The 23,372-nt window shown below is 30.9% G+C and overlaps 1 protein-coding gene and 1 pseudogene across 1 annotated transcript; one reads left to right on the top strand and one right to left on the bottom strand.

The window, feature by feature from the left end:
* Positions 1-1,164: 1,164 nt before the first annotated feature.
* Positions 1,165-23,372, top strand: part of LOC145580817 (wall-associated receptor kinase 1-like) — a 77,929-nt pseudogene continuing 55,721 nt past the window's right edge.
* Positions 9,808-17,065, bottom strand: LOC145581916 (wall-associated receptor kinase 2-like). The gene is made up of 3 exons (XM_081638953.1): positions 16,129-17,065; positions 15,732-15,926; positions 9,808-11,153 (listed from the first exon to the last, which is right to left on the bottom strand). Exons 1-3 carry the CDS (start codon positions 17,042-17,044, stop codon positions 9,940-9,942), a joined length of 2,325 nt encoding a protein of 774 aa, XP_081495079.1. The 5' UTR covers positions 17,045-17,065; the 3' UTR covers positions 9,808-9,939.

The following is a 23,372-nucleotide window of genomic DNA, read 5'->3' as shown; positions in this document are numbered from 1 at the left end:
TATAATTAAAGCTATTCTAGAACTAAGTTTTTTTTTTTAAAAAAAAAAAAAAAATTATTAATCTTTGCCAAACAATACGAGTCTGAGTTCACAATGGCAGCTATTTAGCAGCTTTACTTTTTTTTTTTTTTTTTTTTTTTGAATAAATATCCGCCTTACACTTATTTTATTATATTTATTTACAAGGTTAAAACCCATGCGATGCACGGTTTATATAAAACCTATTTTTAATTTATACATTTAAAAAATAATTTGCAATTATACATGAATATAAATAAGAATTACGTATATTTTGTAATTTTAAAATTTTTTATTTTATTCAAAATTATTATATAGTATCTGTTCAACGTTGTCTAATTCATAATTCAACGTAGGAGGTCATTTTTTAGTGTGCTATTTAAAATTGTATCAATTTCCTACGATAAATTGATAAGTTTTAGTTGTACTGTAAAAGTTTCCAATATTTAAATTTCATAAATGTTAAATATATAGCTCTACCAAAATAAATAAATAAATAAATAAAACGATGATATCATCATTGCATGTAGGCGAGAAAATTTTTATTGAGAAAGCGACACGTGGGCAAATGTGACATCAACAACTTCTGTTTTAGTAATAGTTAATAGATTATGGAGTAATTAATTTTTGATAAGTCCTAACTCCTAAGTAAATTGCCTGATTAATTGAATTTTTGTTTTTTTAGGAAATATGAATTTAATGATTTGAATCATCTAATTAATGGATTTTTTTTTTTAAAAAAGAATTATCATTATTTTTGGAGGAAATGTTTTTAATGCAATTTAAAACTTCCTGATTGAGTATATTTTAAATTATATTGAAGAAATCCTTCAAAATATATATATATATATATATATATATATATATATATATATATATATATTTAAGAAAATTCCCTAGAAGAAATTAATAAAAACAAAGTTCAACAACTTTATCTCGGCTAATAAACAAAACCAAACTTAGTCAATTTGGCTAACTTGACAAAACCTTTGTTTTTTTTGTTTTTTGTTTTTTTTTTTTCTTATGTCTACTTGTATTATTTTCAGAGACCTTGACTTAGTAAACGCTTACATCCAATTCATTGCTCTTGTTATTTATAAATTATTACACTTTCACGTAATTTCCTAACCAAAAATAAGCACAAAAATGTTGATAGGGGATTTTGGTTGGCATCACCATACTTTGCTAACTATTGTCACAACCATAGTTTTAGCAATATTGCCTCGAACAAAGCAATCTACCGGCGTAGAAGTTGGTTCTGTTACAAACTCCCAAGTAGCCCTTCCTGGTTGTCCTGAAAAATGCGGCGACGTTACCATCCCCTATCCTTTCGGTATAGGTGACAAGTGCCACTACGATCATCCCGAAGACGGCTCCTACTACGATATCACTTGCAACACTAGTAATATCCCGGTGGTTCCGACTTATGGTGATAATATAGAGATAGAGAAGATCTCTGTAGATGGTGAGTTTCGAGTACGTAACTATATTTCATACATTTGTTATGATGAAAAGGGTGTAGAAACCCGTAATTTTACTTCTTGGATTAGTATAACAAGATTTTCACTTTCAACAACCCGAAACATTGCTGGTGCCATTGGTTGCGATACATTGGCATTCTTCTCTGGTACACGGATGGAAAGTACAAGTATGTTTCAAACCGGGTGTGTGACCGTGTGCACAAATCAAACAGATGTAAGCAATGAGTGTTCCGGGATTGGTTGTTGCCTAGCATCTATTCCAAATGGGATAATCAACATAACGCTACAAGTTGCGAGTGTCGATAACCAGACCCAAGTTCAAAACTTCAACCCTTGCAGTGTTGCATTTGTGGTGGCTAAAGATTATGTAGAAGAGAAGGGAACACCCTTCTCTATTGACTCTATACTAGCACAAGATGCCATGCATTTAGATACTTTACGTACGCCCATGGTATATAACTAGATGAAGCCCGTGCGATGCACGGTTTGTTTGTTTTTTTTTTTTTTTTTTGTATTTATTAGCTAAAATTTGTTATATATATTTAGATAAAATTCCTAATATTAAAAGATAATATTTAATATTTAATTATTGTAAACTTAAAAATCTCATTCGTCAATTTTGCTTACGTGGCATTTGAATTATTTAATTATAAAAGAAACTAATAATCTCTTATTTAATTGGCTATTACTAAGATTTATAATCCTACATGGCGCGCTAAGAAAATTAGATCCTACGTGGCTCTCTAAAAACTCGGGAAAAAACTCCCCTTTATATATATATATATTAGATTGGTCTATTGGAACAGAAGATTGCAAAAGCGCTCTAGCAGCAAAGAATTGCCTATGCAAAGGAAATAGTACGTGCTTCGACGCCACTTCAGATCAATGGGGATACCACTGCAAGTGTAACCTTGGTTTCGAGGGTAACCCCTACCTTCATGATTGTCAAGATAATCCAACTAATCACACTCTCACTTTTGGTAACCGACAAAATGAATATACATATGGATCGTGTGCTTCAACCATCAGCTTAAATTTTTGGTTGAACTGATCCTTAACATGGTATCAGAGCTAGTGTGATACAAATATCATGGGTTCAAATTTCATTCACTCCCAAGCTGATGGTTGAAACCCGTGATCAAATTATATACTCTATCAGTAATACCCATTTTTTTCTTTTTTTTTTCTACACCGGCCCTTTTATACATAGAAAATCATGTTATTGTAGCTAATTCTTTGATGGATTTATTACATCCAGATATCGATGAATGCACAAATAATAGCTTGAATTCATGTGAAAAACAAGAGTATTGTGTCAATGTCCCCTGAAGTTATTATTGTACATGTCCAAAGGGGTACTATGGCAAGGGTAATAAGGAGAATCCGTGTACTGTCATTGATAGCAATTCAGCAAGCAGGAAGAAACTATTACTGGCAATTAAAATAATCATTGGTGAGTATAACTATATTCTAAGTCTTCTTAATTTATCCACCCATTATTTTTCTCTACTATATTATTAAAGTATGGCTACTATATTATCTAAGGCACAATGCTACCCCTAAAAAAAAGAAGTAAAAAAAAGAAGAAGAGTAGTTCAAAGAGACCAGTTATCTAAGATAACCGGTCTCTTAGAGGCTATCTTAACAAATTAACACCAACGTGCAACATCCGCTACTTTTCATGATTAAAAGAGACCTGTTTTTCAAAATACAGGTCTCTTAGGTTCTGCTATACTTTTTTTTTTTTTTTTTTTTTTTTTTTTTTTTTTTAATGTTTATTTTACAGCAATCTTTTTATAGTACATTTGTGCATAATTATTTTTGTATTCATCTTTTTTTTTTTTCCTAAAAGACTTTCATTTAAGTTATAAAAAGTTATAAAGTAATAAAATCTAGGGTTTTATTAAAAAAATATATATATATATATACTTATACTTTCATTATTTTTTATTCAATATACATGATACCAAATATAATGAAAATAAAAAACTAAATTGTATAGTAGTATGTTCTTAAAGACTCATTCATTTGATGAAATTCTTCCCATTTTTATTACTTATTTACTTATTTGGTGAGTAATATATCTACTTTAGTTTCATACGAGTAAAGCAATAATTTATACTAGTATTAAGTAAAATAATTTTATAGTTTTATATTTTCTTTTTATTCATACGGAGTAGTATATTAGTTTAAATTACCATATACTCATGAATAATAAATTTGGAGTACATATAAAAATATACTAATAAATTTGATCATTGTATTATATATATTGATAACTAGAAATATGAATCATTCCATATTTGTAAAATGAAAATTTGTCTACTTTAAGATTAAAAGCTAATTATGAAAGGCTAATATATATAATAGCAACTCGTTTCAACTTTTTTTTTCTTCTTATTGTTCTATGTTACCCCTGGGTAGAAATCCTAGATTCGCCACTGTATAGCCAATTTGAACATCAACTAATAAAGTTGTTGACATTGACCATTAATATCACATTTTAACTGTATTCTGTATAATACAGAGTATGTTTTTTTTTATAGAGTATATAAATCGATTCTAGATTTCAACCAAAAATTTAAACTGGTCTTCAAAGTTGGAATTAATTTATATATTTTATCAGTTTTATTTAATACGACGTAATCACTTAGATTAACTTAAAAAGTGAATGATAGAGTTTACGTAAATAATACGGAGTAAATTTAATTTGCTTAAGAAGATTAAAATGTACAGAAGTAATTTTAGACAAAACCAATATCTTTTGCATCTTCATGGCATTGGTCCCTACTTTTAGTGTTGATGTTACACAACGTCTCTTTAGGGTTGATGTATAGTTCTTACATACAAGTATACAACCATAGTCCATAGACCCATTCAACCATAGTGGAACGGCGGCCAGACAAAAGCGATGTTATTCATTGTCTTATATATAAGGAGTACTTTTCTTGGTTGATTATTTTGGAACCTGTATATCTCAATCTATTTCAAAACAATACTTTCTTCCACAAAATAAATATTATGGAGTAACAATTACGAAGTACTCGGTATTATTCAAAGAAGTGTTATAAATATTGCAACATTTTTCTATTTGTACATGTTTTCTTCCTTACATGCGCTCCTATCTTTATTTTTTTTTATTTATCTCATTTTCTTAAAATTATTGTTCTCTCTCCTTCAGAGGTGTCAAAAGCATACTTGACCTGACTTGATCTTAAACCGACTCGAAAAATATCTGATTTAGATTTCGATTTGCACGGACATAATAATTTAGTATGACTCAACTTTAAAAATGATCTGATCTGACCCGACCTCACTAAAACCCGTTCCCGACATCGGAATTGACACCTCTACTCCCCTTATTGATATATGACTATATGAGTCTCTATATCGATAAAGAAAATATAAATATTTTTATAAGACTAAGGGGTTAATCTCCCTATTATTATTATTATTATTATTATTATTATTATTATTATTATTATTATTATTATTATTATTATTATTATTATTATTATTATTATTATTATTATTAATTTGTCATACGGACATACGATTTTAAAGTGGAACACTAGAACTAGGGTTGTTCACTTTTGGATATCCGATCCGAAATTCAGATATCTGAAAATTTTGGATCGAAGAAATTGTGATCCGAATCCGATCTAAAATTTTCGGATATCCGAATTTTGGATCAGATAATCGGGTTAACTGATCGAATCTCTGAATATACGGATCGAATAGTTAAAATTTTGGGACAAAATTCAATCCGTATCCGATCTGAAAACCCGATTTTTTTTTGAGATATCCGATCCAAAACCTTAAAATCAGATTGAATATCTAAGGGTTTGTTTGGCATCATTTTTTTTTTTTTTTTTTTAGTTTTCAGTTTTTTTTTAAAAAACAAAAAACCAAAAACAGAAAATAAGAAACAAGAAAAAGCTGTTTCTATTTTTCTATTATCAGTTTTCAAAATTACCATGAGTTTAATAAATTTGACTAATTTATATTTTATTTCGAATATGTGGTTATTATTATTTATCAGTTTATTACTTCCTTTGTTTATTTTTAATTGACACCTTTCTTTAGTCACGTTTGTCAATGCACAAGTTCAACCATTAATATCTTTAATTTCCGATAAGCAAAAATTATAAAAAGTTGATATTTAGAAAATATATATCATAATGATTCTAACAAGATCTCACATCACTATATTTTTCATTACATACAAATCACAAAACACAGGTAAAAGGAAGTGTGTGAATATTACTAAAGTCAAAACGTGTCAACTAATAAAAAACAGAGATAATATTATTGATTGATGATACTAACACATTGGTTTTAAGTACCTTTGGTTTTATAAGGGCTTACAATGGTTTCAACTTTCAAGTTGTAAGTTTGACTTCATTTGACTTTACTTGTGGTGTTCAAGCATGTTTGTATGACTACGTAAATAATATGAAAGCATGTATTATATGTGGATTATATATATTATATTATGTGCAACTTAAAATTGTATGATTAAACACCGAACTTAAATTTTCACCAAAACTGTATCCCACTTGTTGTGGGAAGGATCGTTCTAGAGTGAGTCATACTAGAGGTGATCAATGGGCGGGTCGGGTTCAGGCCGGGCCAAGGTAAAAAAACAATTACCCATTTCTCGGGCCGGGCCGGGTTAGTCCAAGCTTCGGGCCGAAAAACGTGTGCCCAAACCCGCCCAAACTAGTCGAGGCATGTGGGCTTTTTGGGCCGGGAAAAAAAAATCAACTAAAAATGCATAAAATCCATTTCCCAAACCCGTCCAAACTTTTTAAAAAATCGGGCTGGGCCGGAAAATTCTGCCCAAAACCCGCCCAAAATCGGGCCGGGCCGGGCTTGTTGTGATCAGCTCTAAGTCATACCCATTTTCTTGCAGATTTCTTAGAGACTTTCCTAGTGAGCTTCCTAGAATGAGTATCTTTGATGGAGATTAAAGAGCATGAGAGTCCATTTGATAGTTAAATTTACCATCTGATTTCCCTTGTTCCCAATTGACTAGTGTTTTAGAGAAATGATGGAGTCAACCTAATCACTTTGGCAGTTAGGATTGTGTTGGTGGTTGGTTCTCTAATTTTCAAAATGAGTATTTTGATTTCACTGGTCTAGTTAGTGAGATACCAAGCTAGGGTGAGTATAGTAGATCGAGTTGAGTACAATCAAAAGGATTGGTATAATCGAAGAAATTTGAAAGTTAGCATTGACTTCTAATAGTGAATATGATGATAAAGGAACAAAGGCAATGATCAAGAAGATATTTTTTAAATGAGGTGTCGAATCAGTGGCGGTTCCAGTATGGGTTCAGTGGGTTCTATCATGGGCTCACTGCAAACTTTCGGAAAGTACTAAGCTCATCCTTATTAATTTTGTCCTTTTGGGTATGGTAGCTCATGTTATGAAGTCTTGCAAGCTTCTGATGTCCATCTCCAACAAACTAGACTCCCTTATCACAAGGTTTTGGTGGGCTAAAAGTGGAGAGAAAGGTATTCATTGGATAAACAGGCAACGAGTTCAACTTTCTAAAGGCATGGGGGGTTTGGGGATCTGCTCAATTGCCACTTACAATGAGGCCTTACTCTTTAAAATTATCCACAGAATGCATATGAATCCTCAGCTACTTGCGGCCAGGATTTACAATGCAAAATCTGATTGTCTCCTTTGTCCTTTGAGTGACTTGCGTAAGCCGCCTCCAGCTTCCTTTTCGTGGGTAAGAAGGATAATGCACTCCCAGCTATTAAAACGAGGAAGGGTTTTGCATGGAAAATTGGCTCCGGTAATAACGTCTTAGCTTCAAGTTCTACCTGGGTCAATAATAAAGTTCCAGTGGTGAATTCAAACCAGAATCTCAGACAAAGTGCTTTATGGAAAGTAAGTGAGTTTATTACTCCTTCGCGGACTTGGAATGTGGGAATTGTTTGAGAACGTTTTGAGTGGGATAGTGCACAGGAGATCTTCACCATCGATCTTCCAAAGGAAGAAGAGGAGGACTTTTTATATTGGCCTTGGCATAAAACATGTACCTATATTGTGAAATAGGGTATGCTTTTCTTACTAACCTTGGAGGGGGGAGAGAGTCCCCTCATAGAAAAGAAATCTATGATTACTTCATGATTTTATGGCACCTGGATATTCCTCCAAAATGGCGTATCTTCATGTGGAAGCTTGTTGTTTATGGAATCCCTATCACAGCTAATCTTCGTGCAAGAGGGATTATCACTGACACCTTGTGTGACTATTGTGGTGTCAAGGAGGAGGATGGGTTTCACCTTTTTCTTGATTGTTCTATAGCTCAGTACGCTTGGAACAATTGTCAAATTCCAAATCACAAAAAACCTATCGGTTCCATTTCTCTTCAAGATTGGATCCGAAGTCATATTCTGCTTTTTTATAAGCAGGATAGAATTCGAAGTAAGCGCATTCAGGCTCTAGTAGCTACTCTGTGGGCTATATGGATTACAAGGAACAAGCGTATTTTTCAGGGAGATAATGGGTACTTGAGATGTTACTTTGGCAATCTGAAAGAAGCTTTTCTCTTGTTATATGACTTCACTAGGTCGGGATTTAACCCTTATGCCCCCTCTGGGATTTTTACAGGCTTCTTTAAGACACCTGGATCATGTCCTACTTTTTAGTGACTCATTAGCTCTAAGTACTATTCGCGTTGATGGCTCTTGGCACAAGGCTAGTAAACGCTATGAGGTTGGTTGGACGATCAAGCTTCAAGGCAAGGGTGAAATTGAGGCAGGGGGTTTCTCTGGCATAGTGGCTTCAGCTTTACAATCGGAGTTTTGGGCTTGCCTCTACACTTTGAGGTGGGCTAGTGACAATGGCTACCGAGCAATAAAAGTTTTAACTGACTCTACTTCTCTTGTCATGGCTATTAGAAACAAGAAACCCCTAGATATTCACATTTTCTAGACTCTGAAGGAGATCATTAAGATCGGGAGCACCTTTCAACATTGCATCATCCTCAAAGTCGATAGAGAAAAAGTCCATACCCCCTACCAAATAGCTAACCAGTGTCTGGTTACTTTGAATAGTTTCTCCATTACGGCTGTTTTTGATGTTTTTTAGTTGTTTATTTTTCTTTCCTTTGTTTCTGCCATTGTCAAAAAAAAAAAAATAACATTGTTCACGGGTTCGATACCCCCACACACTTTTTTTTTTTGTACTTTTTCACTTGCTTTTTATTGACTTTCTTTCTTCAAAAACTAAAATATGAAAACTCCAGCTCAATGGTATTACAAAATTTAATTTTTCTGTTACATCCGAATTATTAGTTTTAACTTGTATTTTGAATTTTGCTACTTTATTTTATTATATATGTTTCTAGACTCTGAACCCATAACGAAAAATTCCTGGAACCGCCACTGTGTCGAATTCAGTAATTGAAGTATAAAGTTATAAGCAAATGATCGAGTATTTCTTAATCTTATGAATATTTCATTTTGAGATGATGAGACTATTTTGAGATCTTGATGAATTATATTTTTAAGGAGTTGTTGTGGATATTGTTTTACTAATTTAGGATTTTATTTTTAGGGGGCTTTAATGAAAGTTTGAGAAACTCCCAAATTCTTTTTCTTTCACTCTATCTCTCTCTAACCTCACATACACATATGTACTTCTACTCATTAGTCTTAAGGAATTTACAAATTTTTTAACCCACGTAAAAACCCCAAAAGGCATTGTATTATGAGACGGATCAGAGGGAGTAACTTTTATGGTGTTAGCTTTTCTATCTAGTTTAATAATGTTTTGCAAGTTTATTTTTTAAGATTATCTCAGGAAATAATACTAAAGTTAGGTTACACAAGAAAATTGCATAAAACAACAAGCTAAGGGTTCGTTTGACATTGCTGTAGTTTTTTGTTTTTTGGTTTTTTGTTTTACAAACTCATATGGTATATGTCATATAATGAAATAAAAATTTGACAAACTTATTAAAATCATTATAATTTTGAAAATTGACAACAGAAAAGTGGAAACACTTTTTTCTTGTTTCATGTTTTTGGTTTTTTGTTTTAAAAAAACATAAAACTGAAAACAAAAAACAATGTCAAACAAACCCTAAGGTTACATGATATAATTTTCCCTTTTTTTTATCTAATAATTGGATCCACTTTGTAAATATAATTATAATTATACATGTTTAATTTGATGCAATCATACAGATGTTAGGAATCATTCCGTTCTAAATTCTAATACCATGTTAAATTTGAGAGTGTAATTTAAGGAGGAAGAAAAAGAGAAGAGAGCTTAAGCGTAGAGATGAGTAAGAAAGAGAAAATGAGAGTTTTTGTTATAATTGTGTTTTAATGAAAATATTACAAGCTTGAAGTATGTATACAGCATATTTAAAAGTCAATATGATATTAAATCTAAACTCCAACAAGCATAGTAATCATCTCCCATCATCCAAAGGCACTAACTGCACAACTCTACTTTGGCTGCTTGATGAGTAGTTTATGTCGTCGTTTCCATAGCCATTGTTGAAATCATGCACCTCACCAAGCAGATATTCACTCTCCTCTTGGAGTAGCACACTATTATTGTTTGGCAACCATGGATGAGTAGTCATATATCTAATCCTTTCTAGTTCTCTTGCAACCTCCTTCATTGTTGGACGATCCTCTCCTTTAAGTTTCAGGCACCTCCTTGCAAGATTAGCAACTTCCTTAAGTTGCTCGATTGCACCATCACTTACAATTTTTTCATCAAAAATCTCAAACAAACGATCTTCCTTAAATTTCCTTAGAAAGCATACAGCAAGGCTTCTCTCATTTTCAGGCTTAGCATAAGATATCGCCTTCTCTCTAGTTAGTAGCTCGACAAGAACAACACCAAAGCTATAAACATCGCTCTTATCAGTAAGCTCACCAGTTTGCATGTACTCTGGATCAAGATAACCACATGTTCCTTGAACCATAGTTCCTAACTGCTCTTGATCTGCCGGTGCAAGCTTTGATGCTCCAAAATCAGCAACTTTTGCTATGCACTTATCATCCAAGAGTATGTTTGCAGACTTAATATCCCTATGAATTATCGGTATAGAAATTGTAGTATGCAAATAAGCCAAGACCTCAGCAACTTCTGCTGCAATTCTTAAGCGAACATCCCAAGTAAAAGAATACATTTTTCCTTCATCATGCAAATGATCATGCAATGTACCATTACTTATAAATTCATAAACAAGCAATGGTACCTCCGTCTCCAAGCAACAACCTAAGAGCTTTACCACATTCTTATTATTGATTTGCGACAAGGCAACGACCTCATTTATAAATTGCTCAACTTGGGTGGAATCTACCTTGATGGACCTTTTGATGGCGACTACTTGATTGTTAGGTAGTATACCCTTGAAAACCATGCCAAAACCTCCGCGACCAATGATGTTATTTTCACTGTAATTATCAGTTGCCTTCTTTAGTTCTTCATCCGTGAACATGTTCACTGTATTGCCAATTGACACATCTCGTCCTGAAAGCTTTTGTTGTAGAATATGACCGCCATTTTGGAGAAAGCATTTCTCCCTTAGTTTTTGAATCTTCTTGTTTCCATGTTGCCAATGAAACCAAAAGATAACCAGCAAAGAAAAAATAAAGCCACCAGCAACACCTAAACAATGTAAACAATGATTAAGGCCAAGAGTTGATTAATGTATACAACTTGAAATTTTGTTTTATGTTCCTAGTTGGTAATTAATTAATCCCTCTTTTCTGTAGGAAAGCATCATATATATTAAGCTATGAAAAAACATAAATTGACCTTGGTAAGCTCGTTTGTTTTGTCAACTAATTTAACGGCAACTCGCAATTGGTGATGATTTTTAAACCATAAGATTTAAAAAAAAAAAAAAAAAAGGCTATTAGTTTTACAAAGTTGTAGGATCTGATATGAGGTTCCACTGTTATTTCCACTTTAAAAAGTACTCTGTATAATAACAAATCTATAACTAATACAAAAGTAGCAACCGCTAAAATCATTATTATTTAAGATTGAACACATGTCATGTTATCATTAAAAAAATTCATTTTGTGAATTTATTTTATTTTATTAAAATTCTGATCTCCCACATCATCATTAGTATCACATTCTGAAAAGTGATATATTCTTTTGTGCCCGTGCGATACCCGGGTTGTTTATTAAATTTTAAGATAAATTTTTAATATAAATGTCAAATTTTAAAATATATCATTGATACAAAATTAGTTAGCAATTGATGTGCTTTTGTGACGATTTGCTATTTAGTAGGCACGTATGAGTAATAATAATAATATTGGTGAACATGTTAATACATAAAAAAAAAAGTTTAAAATTTTGCAAAAAAAAAATTAAATAAAAAAAATGTTCAAAGCCTGTTGGGTTGACCCGGACCGAAAACTTTGGGCAAGGGTTGAACATTTCTTGTCCCGTAACCCGAAGTGACTCAATCCGAGATGACTCATGACCCGACCCTGATTGAGAGGTTTACATAGTAATAAAATCATATTAGATTGTAAAGTATATTATTTTAACCAATTAGTATTTATATATAACTGGATATTATACTTTGAACTATTTCTTTCGTTTCAAAAAATATTATGATGTAAAAATAAATTTATATGATAATTTTTAAGAATTATAATCTAATTCTTTTTTGAATAAAATTATAATTCAATATGTACATCTGAAAAATTGGTATTTTATCGAAAATAAAACTCTAAACTAAAAATTTTATCCTAAAATTCTATCCAAATTTTATTGAAAATAAAATTATAAACTAATTTTTTTTTATCCTATAAATTTTATTTAAATCTATCCAAAGTGGCGCGACACTTGGCGGAAAGTTGGAACGCCAAGGCCCCGCTCTTTAGAGCTGATTTGCTATGCTCTGCCCTGCTTAAAAATAATACTAAATATTGAATTATTATAATAATAATTAATATTTAATATTAATAATAAATAATTCATATTTAATATAATAATAATTAATATTTAATAATAATAATAAATGATTAATATTTAATAATAATAATATTATCAAAAATTAATATTTAATAATAATAAAAATAAATAATATTTAATAATAATAATATTATAAAAAATTAATATTTAATAATATTAATAAATAATAAATAATTAATATTTAATAATTAAAATAATAATAATTAATATTGAATAATAATAATAAATAATTAATATTTAATATTTATAATTTTAAGAATAATAATTATAATAGTAATAACTATTTATTAATAATAATAATAATAATAGTAAAAATATAAATGATAATAATATTTTCTCAAAAAAAAAATAATGACAATAATAGTAATAATAATACTTATTATTAAGAATATTATTAATAATAATAATTGATTTTTTATAATAAAAATTATTATTTAAAGATAATAACTAATATTTAAATGTAATACTAATTATTAATTTTTAATAGTAATAATAAAATAATAATTAAATAATATTTAATAATTATAATAATAATAATAATTAATATTTAATAATAATATTTAATAATAATGCGATAATATTAATAATACTAGTAGTAGTAGTAGTAATAATAATAGTAGTAATAATAGTAATAATAATAGTAATAGCAATAATAATAATAATAATAATAATAATAATAATAATAATGAAATCTGCTCGGCTCGGCTCTGCTCTGCTCTGCTTCAATCTACTCTGCTTTGCTGAAATCTGCCATGCTCTGCTGAAATATGCTCTGGTCTGCCTAGAAGCTCAAAAGAACAGGGTCAAGTGTCACTGACTCGTGACCTGGCTAAAAGTTTAGCTTTATATATTAGTTATTATATGATTTGATTTTTTTTCCCTTAGGTACCCTTTTCATTCATTCAATTTATCTTTAAGGTCAATTTTTTCAAAAAAAAAAAAAAAAAAAATATTTGATGTTTTATTTGTTTTTGAAATAGTTTTATTTTAAATTTTATTTGATCAAATCGTGCATCGTATGAGACTAATCTACTTTTTTTTTTTTTTTTTTTTTTTTTTTTTTGAACGGGAGAGACTAATCTACTTAACAATAAAGGAATTAACCCTTTAGTATTATAAAAAGATATGCTTTTATCAATATAGAGACTCATGTATACAGTACAATTATTGTTTTGGAATACATGAAATTAACAGGTTTCAAATAAAAAAATCAACAAAGAATAATTAACATCACCCTTGTCTGGCCGTTTCTTTATGGTTGAATGGGTCTATGGGCTATGGCTATATACTCCGTAACATCAACCCAGTTATAATTTTATAAAGGGAAGTTGTGTAACATCAACAGTGAAAGTAGAGACCAATACTGTAAAGATGGAAAAGATATTGGTTTTGTCTAAAATTACCTTTGTACGGAGTACATTTTAATCTTCCTGAGCAAATAATACTAAAATATACTAAAGTCTATCTTTCACTTTTTAAGTCAATCGAAGAGATCAATAACATATACTAAAATAGACACCCGGAATAACACATGTCACTTTCTGGTGTCGTTTTTTCCCTCCAAAAACCACTTTCTTGAAATAAATATATTCTAACTTGATTTTTCTTTTTATACTCCCTCCGTTTCTATATGATAGTCCCATATAGAATCAAACACATAAAATAAGAAAAGAAAAATATTTGGAATATAACATTAAAGTATAAAAACAGTTCATAATTAGTTTGCTTTATTTAAATTTTTTGAATTTTTTTTGGAAAGCATCAATCATAATTGCATAATTCAAGGGAGGAATTTTCTTACATAGAGCTATGTCATCAATCAACAATTAATAAATTTAACCAAATAGAATTAAATATGTATGAAATAGGAAATAAAAAATAAATTAAATATGAAATATATTCAATATGAGTAAATCTTTTTGAAACGCCTAAAATAGTATATGAGACTAACATTATGAAACAGATGAAGTATCTTTTTGATTGACAACTTATTTAAGACAATAAAATTATATATATTTAATTTCTATATTATAATAGAAATTAAATATTCTTTTTAGTAATATCAACATTATTTGCTTAAAATGATTTTTTTTATAATACATTATCAAATGGATTTAATTTATAGTACGAAATATAAAAAAAAAATATTCACATTATATTGCATCAAATTGACTTTAACTCATAAATCTATAACTATAAGTCTATAACTATATATTATATTATACTAGATGAAGCACGTGCAATGCACGGTTTGTTTGAATTTTTTAAAATAAAATTTTTTAATTAATGTGCTAAAATTGGTTATATATTTAGATAAATTCCTAATATAAAAAGATAATATTGTATATTTAATTAATTTAAATTTAAAAATGACATTCACCAATTTTGCTTACGTGGCATTTGAATCATGTAATTATAATTTAAATTTTAAAATCTCATTCGCCAATTTTGCTTATGTGACATTTGAATTATTTAATTATAAAATATTTTAATAATCTCTTATTTAATTGGCTACTACTAAAATTTATAATCCTACACGGCACACTAAAAAAATTAGATCCTATGTGGCTCTCTAAAAACTTGGGAAAAAACTCCCTTTATATATATATATATATATATATATATATATATATATATATATATATATATATATATATATATATATATATATATATATATATATATATATATATATATATATATATATATATTTTAAAGATTAGATTATATTAAAGGTGACACCAGGAATGACATGCATGTATCATCTTCTTTTTAAAAATTTCCTGCCATTCTTTTTTTTTTTTTTTGGCCAAAGGTTCCTAGAGAATATTTATATTATGCAATAATATTTTCCTAACTAATTGATATTTATATTTCATTATTTAAATTATACACACTCAACAAAAATATTATCTTTAATTAATACTATGCAATAATTAAACTAATAATAAACAATGAAAGTTACCGTTCATGGCACGGGACCTAATCTAGTTAATAAATAAAACTGATAGAGTATATAAACAATTCCGGGCTACTACCATCGGCCCATCAGATTAAGTTTTTGGTTGAAGTATAAAATCGGTTTATATACTATACTAAAAACATAACTAAAACGTGATATTAATAAATGGTCAATGTTAACAACTTTGTTGATTGGTGTTCAAATTGGCTATACACTTTAATAGTAGTAAAGAAAAAAAAAAAAAAAAAAAAAAGGTGAATAAAGAAGACTTAGAAAATTTAACTCACCAATGATTATTCTAATTGCCAGTAATAGTTTCTTCCTGCTTGCTGAATTGGTATCAATGAGAGTACAAGGATTCTCCTTTGTACCCTTGCCATAATAGCCCTTTGGACATGTGCAAGTATAATTTCCAGGAACATTAACACAATACTCTTGTTTTTCACATGAATTCAAGCTATTATTCGCGCATTCATCGATATCTGGATGTAATAAGCCCATCAAAGAATTAGCTACAACAACATGATTTTCTATAAATATACAAACAAAATTGAGTGTTACTGATAGAGTATATAAATCGATCACAGGCTCAACCAAAAGCTTATTAAACTGCTGGTTGAAGCCCTTGATCGATTTTTATACTCGATCAGTTACTAAAAGTGAGAGTGTGATTAGTTGGATTACCTTGACAATCATGAAGGTAGGGGTTACCCTCGAAACCGAGGTTACACTTGCAGTGGTATCCCCATTGATCTGCAGTGGCGTCGAAGCAGGTACTATTTCCTTTGCATAGGCAATTCTTTGCAGCTAGCGCGGTTTTGCAATCTTCTGTTCCAATTGACCAATTATATACCATGGGTGTACTTAAAGTATCTAAATACGCGGCATCTTGTGTTAGTATAGAGTCAAAAGAGAAGGGTGTTCCCTTCTCTTCTACATAATCTTTAGCCACCACAAATGCAATACTGCAAGGGTTGAAGTCTTGCACATTCCTATGGTTATAGAGACTCCCAACTTGTAGCGTTATGTTGGTTATCCCATTTGGAATAGATGCTAGGCAACAACCAATGCCGGAACATTGATTGCTTACATCTGTTTGATTCGAGCACACTGTCACACACCCGGTTTGAAACAAGTTGGTACTTTCCATCCGTGTACCAGAGAAGAGTGCCAATGTATCGCAACCAATGGCACCGGCAATGTTTCGGGTTGTTGAAAGTGTAAATCTTGTTATACTAATCCAAGATGTAAAATTACGGGTTTCTACACCCTTTTTATCGTAACAAATATATGAAATGTAGTTACGTACTCGAAATTCACCATCTAGAGAGATCTTCTCTATCTCTATACTACCATAAGTCGGAACCACCGGGATATTACTTGTGTTGCAAGTGATATCGTAGTAAAAGCCGTCTTTGGGATGATCGTAGTGGCACTTATCACCTATACCGAAAGGATAGGGGATGGTAACGTCGCCGCATTTTTCAGGACAACCAGGAAGGGCTATTTGGGAGTTTGTTAGAGGCAATATTGCTAAAACTATGGTAGCAAAAATAGTTAGCAAAGTATGGTGACGCCAACCAAAGTCTGCTTTCAACATTTTTGTGCTTATTTTTGGTTAAGAAATTATGTGAAAGTGTACTAATTTATGAATAACAAGACTACAAGAGCAATGAATTGTATATGCTGCTAAGTCAAGGTCTTCTCTGAAAAGTAATACAAGTAGCCAAAAAAAAAAAAAAAATAAATAAAATAAAATACAAGTTAGGCAAATTGTTAGTTTTGTTTATTAGCCGAGATAAAGTTGTTGAAATTTGTTTTTATTAGTTTCTTTAAGGGAATTTTCCTGGATATGACTATAAAATACACTCAATCAGGAAGTTTAAAGTTGCATTTAAAAATATTTCTGACAAAAAGATACTCTTAATTAATTAATTTATTTATTTATTTATTTATTTTTTGAGGATATACTTATTAAAAATCTATCAATTCGATAATTTTATTTATTTATTTATTTATTTATGAAATCAACTGGATGATTCAAATCGTAATTATATATTTTTTTTTTTAAAAAAAAAAAAAAAAAATTCAATTCGTAAGGCGATTTACCTAGGACTTTAAACTTTTAAAGTTTTTTTTTTTACTCCCTTGTCATTACTCTATAATAAATAAATAAAAACAATCGTAAGGCTGCTAACTAGCTGCCATTGTGGACCATCAGTCTCGTATTGTTTGGCAAAGATTAATATAATAAATAAATTTTAAAAAACTAGTAGTCTAGTTCTAGACTTCTAGTAGAGCTTTAATTTTAATGTTTCGTTTTTGTAGTACTGTAGATTAGAGGTGTCAAACCGATCCGATCCAATTTGAAACCGATCCGAAAAATATTCGATTTAGATTTGGAGTTGCGTGAACATAACAATTTAGTATGAATTAATTTTAAAAATTGACCCGATCCGACCCAACCATATCAGACCTGATCCGATCATATGAATTGACACCCCTACCGTAGTCAAGAGCAGTGTACGAACTGTACTCCAACAATTTTTTTTTATTTTATTTTTTTTAAACGAAGTTGATGGAAGTTTTTGATGTAAAGTAAAGAAAAGAGAGAAAAATAAAAGTAAGGATAAGTCAAAGAAAATGAGTTTTCTCCCTTGTTTTGTGGTAGTATTTTAATACTCGTTTCTTTTTTAAATACTTGCTCTAAATCTACTTTTTGCACTATTTATTTGTTTTACTTTGACTAATGTTTGTGATTTATACTCTCTATATAAGAAGAAAAAAAATTCGTCTTGTGGGTGTTTGTTGTAATCGTCTCAATGAACAGATTATTAATTTTCAATTGTTATAATTTATACTTATTAATAATTAAATATATTATTGATCAAATAATAGCATAAGCATTGGTACCCAATAGAAATAGAGCAAGTATTTAAAAACAAAAAGAGAAATTAGTAATTTAGTTGAGAAAGTGGGTGGTGGGTTTTATACCACACACATGCATGCGTCGACTAGATTGGGCTCGGATCTCGAGACTTGGGGAATGAGATGTGCGAACTGTGTTTTAACTATTGGGATTTTTTGGTTGTTATCTTCTCACTTAATGGCTGTAGTTACAACCTTAATTTTCTAGTTGTTTGATTTTCTTTGCCTATAAATCCATGCCTTTGGTTCTTCAAATCATATCACAAAATTAGAAAAGCTATCATATTCTCTCTATGATAATTTCATTCGAATTTCTCGGCAAATATTCTGAATTCCAGTCGGGTTTATGAGTGTACACAAATTCCAATGCCGAGTACTTATCTTGGAGGGCGACTGTTTAATGTCTACTAAACCGGAAGGTACACTAATAGAAAAAGATAAATGCGCACCGATTATAAAAACAGGTGGGAAAAATGCAAGCCTTGACCACAAAAATAAAACAGGCTTAATAAGGCACCGGTTAATCGATGCCCTCTTCCCAAATATCCCCTAAAATTAGAATTCTCGCTCTCTCTCCTCTCTCCTCTCGAACTTTCGCTCTCTCTCCTCTTTCCTCTCTATTCTCGATCTCTCTCCTCTCGAACTCTCTGCTTCCCACCACCGCAGTCACTCCACCGCCGCTCCTTAGCTTCCTCCACCACCCCTTTCACCGCCAACCCACTTTATCTCTCCATTTCTTCTCTTTGTCAGCTCTCGTTCTCCTGGCCTTCTCCTTCGAAAATCGGCATCAATTGGTTGTTCGTGCCATTGTTGTCGCCGCCGCCTATTTCTTAAATCAACAATAATGGAGGTTAGGGTTTGTGGGTGTGTTTATTTTGAATCAACAACAACAACAATAACAAATACAAATCAATTTCGAACAAAAAATCAGAAATTTATGAAGGAATTATGTCTTCGATAAGTGCAATTACTAGATATATCAAGGATCACTATTATGGAGATAATAAGTTCATTCTATTGGGGCGTCATCCTCTGTTGCTAGACTATGAGAGATGATCTTTGGGCTAGTCAAATAGCCCAAAGCCCTTTAGAATGGATCCTATATTGGTCACACAACAAGGGTATTGGGTTAAGCAAGTAAGAGGCCCATTAATGGGCCTCATGAGCAATTAACTAATCATGAATTGGATTGGGCTAGCATAGTTAGATTGGAATTAGGTTTTGGGCTTATGACATGGGCTCTTATTTAGAGATGAGATCTATAAATAAGATTCATGCCTAGGGTTTGTAAGAAGTAGTCATAATTCACACACTGTGAATTTTGACATCAAGGCAACCAATCCCAAAACCCTAATCCTCTCTCTAACTCACGGCTATCTCTCTCCTCCCCTCACGTTTGTACGGCCGCCCCTTAGGTGGTGGTTCGTGGTGGATATCGTGGTGGTTCTTGGTTAGCATGTCGCTCTTCTCCATAGAAGGTCAATTGAAGGTTTCAATTGCGACTAACTAGCATTAGTGGAGGTCTTAATCTGTGCCCGTGGACCAAGTAGAGGAATCACGCTTGGGGTTCTTTATCTCCTTTTGTTCTTGCTCGATCGCACGTGGAATCACGCTCCAAAGGTACAATTATTTGTGCTTTATGTGTTATGCATTAGATCCTTGGATTAGGTACTGTATGAATATGATTCATGTTTATTTCCGCTGCGTAGTACCTATAAACACCTACAGTGGTATCAGTTAGCCTATTGCATTTACGCATATTGCCAATAATTCTTTGATAATCCACAATTTTAATTCAATTAAGAGGGAGAAATTAAATTAATTATGGTTCGATTATTATATTTAATGTGATTAAACTTTTGGAATCGATTAAATGCGATTTAATTATACTCAAATAGCCATGAAAGGACCGATTTTATGCCCTAATATGTTCGAATTTTCGAACCCCTAACCCTAATTATTCGAATAATTTCGAAATTTATAGCCCTAAAATATGATTTTTGTGCTTGATTTTGATTTAATTCGAATTGTTTTATGTTTCATAATTTTAATTGGTTTGATTTATGCATAAAAATGTTTTATGTATGATCATAGATTTAATTTTAAAAGTTATAATTAAATTGGGATTAATTTTATGATGAACCCTAATTTTAAAGTTGAATGTGATTTAATTTTAATCTTATGGACTAATTTAATTTAATTAGGATAAATGTTATTTTAATTAAATTAAAACACAAAAAAAAAAAATTTTTTTTAAGGCCGGCAACCGCGGCTGGGTGGCGCAGCCACGGCGGCTGCCGACCAGGTGGCGGTCCAAGAGGGAAGGGAGGGAGGGCGGTGGTCCATGGTGGTTGTGGGCAGCAGCGTGCAACCGTTGCACGGCTGCTGCCGCGGCTGCCAGAGCTGGCGCTGCTGCTGCCTTGCGCGGCAGTGGCTGCTGCAAAGCAGCCAGCCACCGTGGCTAGCCTCGGCTGGCCACGCACGGTGGCCTGCAGCCCAGCCGAAGCAGCTCCACGCTGCTGCCCTTTGCGGCAGTGGCTGCTGTCACGGCAGCTAGCCACCGTGGCTAGCTTCGGCTAGCCAACCACGGTGGCCGGCGTTTGTGGTTGCGGTATTTTAAAAAAAAAAAAAATCAGTTTTTGAAAATTTATTTCAAGATAATTATGAATTATTTTGGGATAAAATCAGTTTTATTTTGGATAAGTTCAAATATTTTCAAAATATGATCTTTTATTTTAAAAGATAAAATTTGTTTTATTTGGATAAAATCTTTTATTTTAGGATAAAATCAAATATTCAAAAGTTGTTATATTTGATATTATCCATATTTAAGTTGTTAAATTGGTAATTATCCTAAATTAAAGTGGTTAATTATGGATAAGATTTGTTAGGATATTCTGAGCATATTCCAAAAGGATAATAATTGATTTAAATAATGTGATTATCCCATAATTATTTTTGGATATAATTGATTTAAAATATTGTGATTGGCTAGTAATTAGGATAGAATTTCCTAACTTTGTTAGGATAATCTTTGAGGATAAATATGATTTATCTTTTAAGATTAAAATAAGATTTGATTCTATCTCATGACTAATTTAGAATATATGATATTTTATTGATGATCATGAATAATATATGATATTATCTAATTACATTAATTAAAATATGAGATATTTAGATGCCATGTTTCCTTCATTATGATCATCAGATGTTATAGTTTAGGAAATCATGATGAGTGATTTATTATGTGGCAATTTTATAATATATGATGTTGTTTATTGCTATATAATGACTAGTATGGCCCAGTAGATTGCTAAATACAATCTGCGCATCGTGATGTATTTTTGTAATCTTAGTACGGTCTACGTACCGATAAAGTATTTTGTAATTTTATTTTATTTTATTTAAGTAGTAGATAGAATAGAGTAGAATTACAGGTTGCAGTTAATCCAAAAAAACCAATGAAGTGAAGGCCCAATGGAGCAAGATGGATGAAATCCATGAAAGTTCAAGTGGGAGCATTTACTTTATTAGTTTTCCTAGGATTAGGGGCCATGCTATGTCTTATTTATGCATTCAGTATTTTATGCATGTTAGATTTTATTGATGTTTTGTGATGATGCGCTAGAGTTCACTATTTAATCACAACATAATAAATCTAGATCCCAGTAATATTGATGCAGCTTTTCCAATTAGAAACCCGATGAAAACCTTGATCGTTTGTGATGGGTCAGCACTCAGCAGAGCATCATAATATATCTTGGGGAAGTGGGGGTAGAACCGCATATCTACACTTTTAATTGGTTATATTCAACAAGGTTACCTAAATCGTTTAGAACCTTGAAGCTAAGAGTAATAATTAAACATGCGATGGTTAATTATTCAACCAAGAATTACAAGAGTTGTAATTAGTAAAGAGTTTACTCACCTTGAAAATGTAATGGTTGATTGCAGGGAATCACTCTGGTTAATTATTGCACAAATAAAGGATCTTGGAATCATTTTATTCAATAGGGATCAATTAATATTGAATAAATGTTTTAAAGTTACCAATTTAATTCGCTTATGGTACTTTAATTTTAATAAACATAATTGAATTTTGCGTTTACTTATTAGTAACATGTCGTTCTAATTTTATTATTATATATAATCTCCTCGATTGAAAATAAAGTTGAGAAACGTTCTCAAAAGAGTTTAAAAGATAATCCATAAACCTATATTCCAATTTTGCTAAGATTGTTCTAAAAGGCAAGTTTTAGAAATTCATGTTACATGTCTAAGGTTGGTTTTATTTAAAATGTTTGAGTAAAATATCAACACATCTTCATTTTGAAAAATGTTTCAAGGGATATAATGAGATGAGAGGTACAAACCCCTCCAAAGACAAGTATAAAAATCCAATAAAATCTCTTATCCTCAATATGATTGAATATAAGAAAGTGATTGGAAATATCTATGATCAAAAGTTGATCAAATGACAGTATTCTTCATCTACTTTATATAGAGTTTAATACTTGATTAAACTCAAATATAAATAATGATAGAATAGACTTAGCAAAATCATGAAAAATGCTTAAAGTAGTTGAGCAAGGTATCATTTTGAACCTAAGAGAAATGTTCTAAGTGGCTCAAAGGGAAAGGTTTAGGAATATATGAGGATCGCATTAAGAAGTAATAGGCCAAGAAATGCAAACAAGTTGCTACTTCTCAAACCTAGAACTACTTACATGCTAAAAGTTGTTATGAACAACAAATGTTTCAAATTAAATGGACCCATTCCAATTGATTAGAAACTACCTCATATAGTTGGAAGGTAAAGAATGGAAATGTTCCAATTTAAGAAGTATACTATAGAAATTGATTTAGCATATTGCTACTTCTTGGACATATGATGTCTTGTTTAGATCATTCATTGCACAATTTGGTTGAACTAAAGGAAGAAATTAGCTAAAGGAGGAATAAATCTACAACTTTAGAAGCAAATGTTGCTACTTCAC

This window comes from Chenopodium album, chromosome 15, assembly GCF_948465745.1.
Source record: "Chenopodium album chromosome 15, dcCheAlbu1.1, whole genome shotgun sequence".
NCBI classification, from domain to species: domain Eukaryota; kingdom Viridiplantae; phylum Streptophyta; class Magnoliopsida; order Caryophyllales; family Amaranthaceae; genus Chenopodium; species Chenopodium album.
The sequence above is the reverse complement of the archived record's forward strand: the minus strand, read 5'-3'. Positions and strand labels throughout refer to the sequence as shown.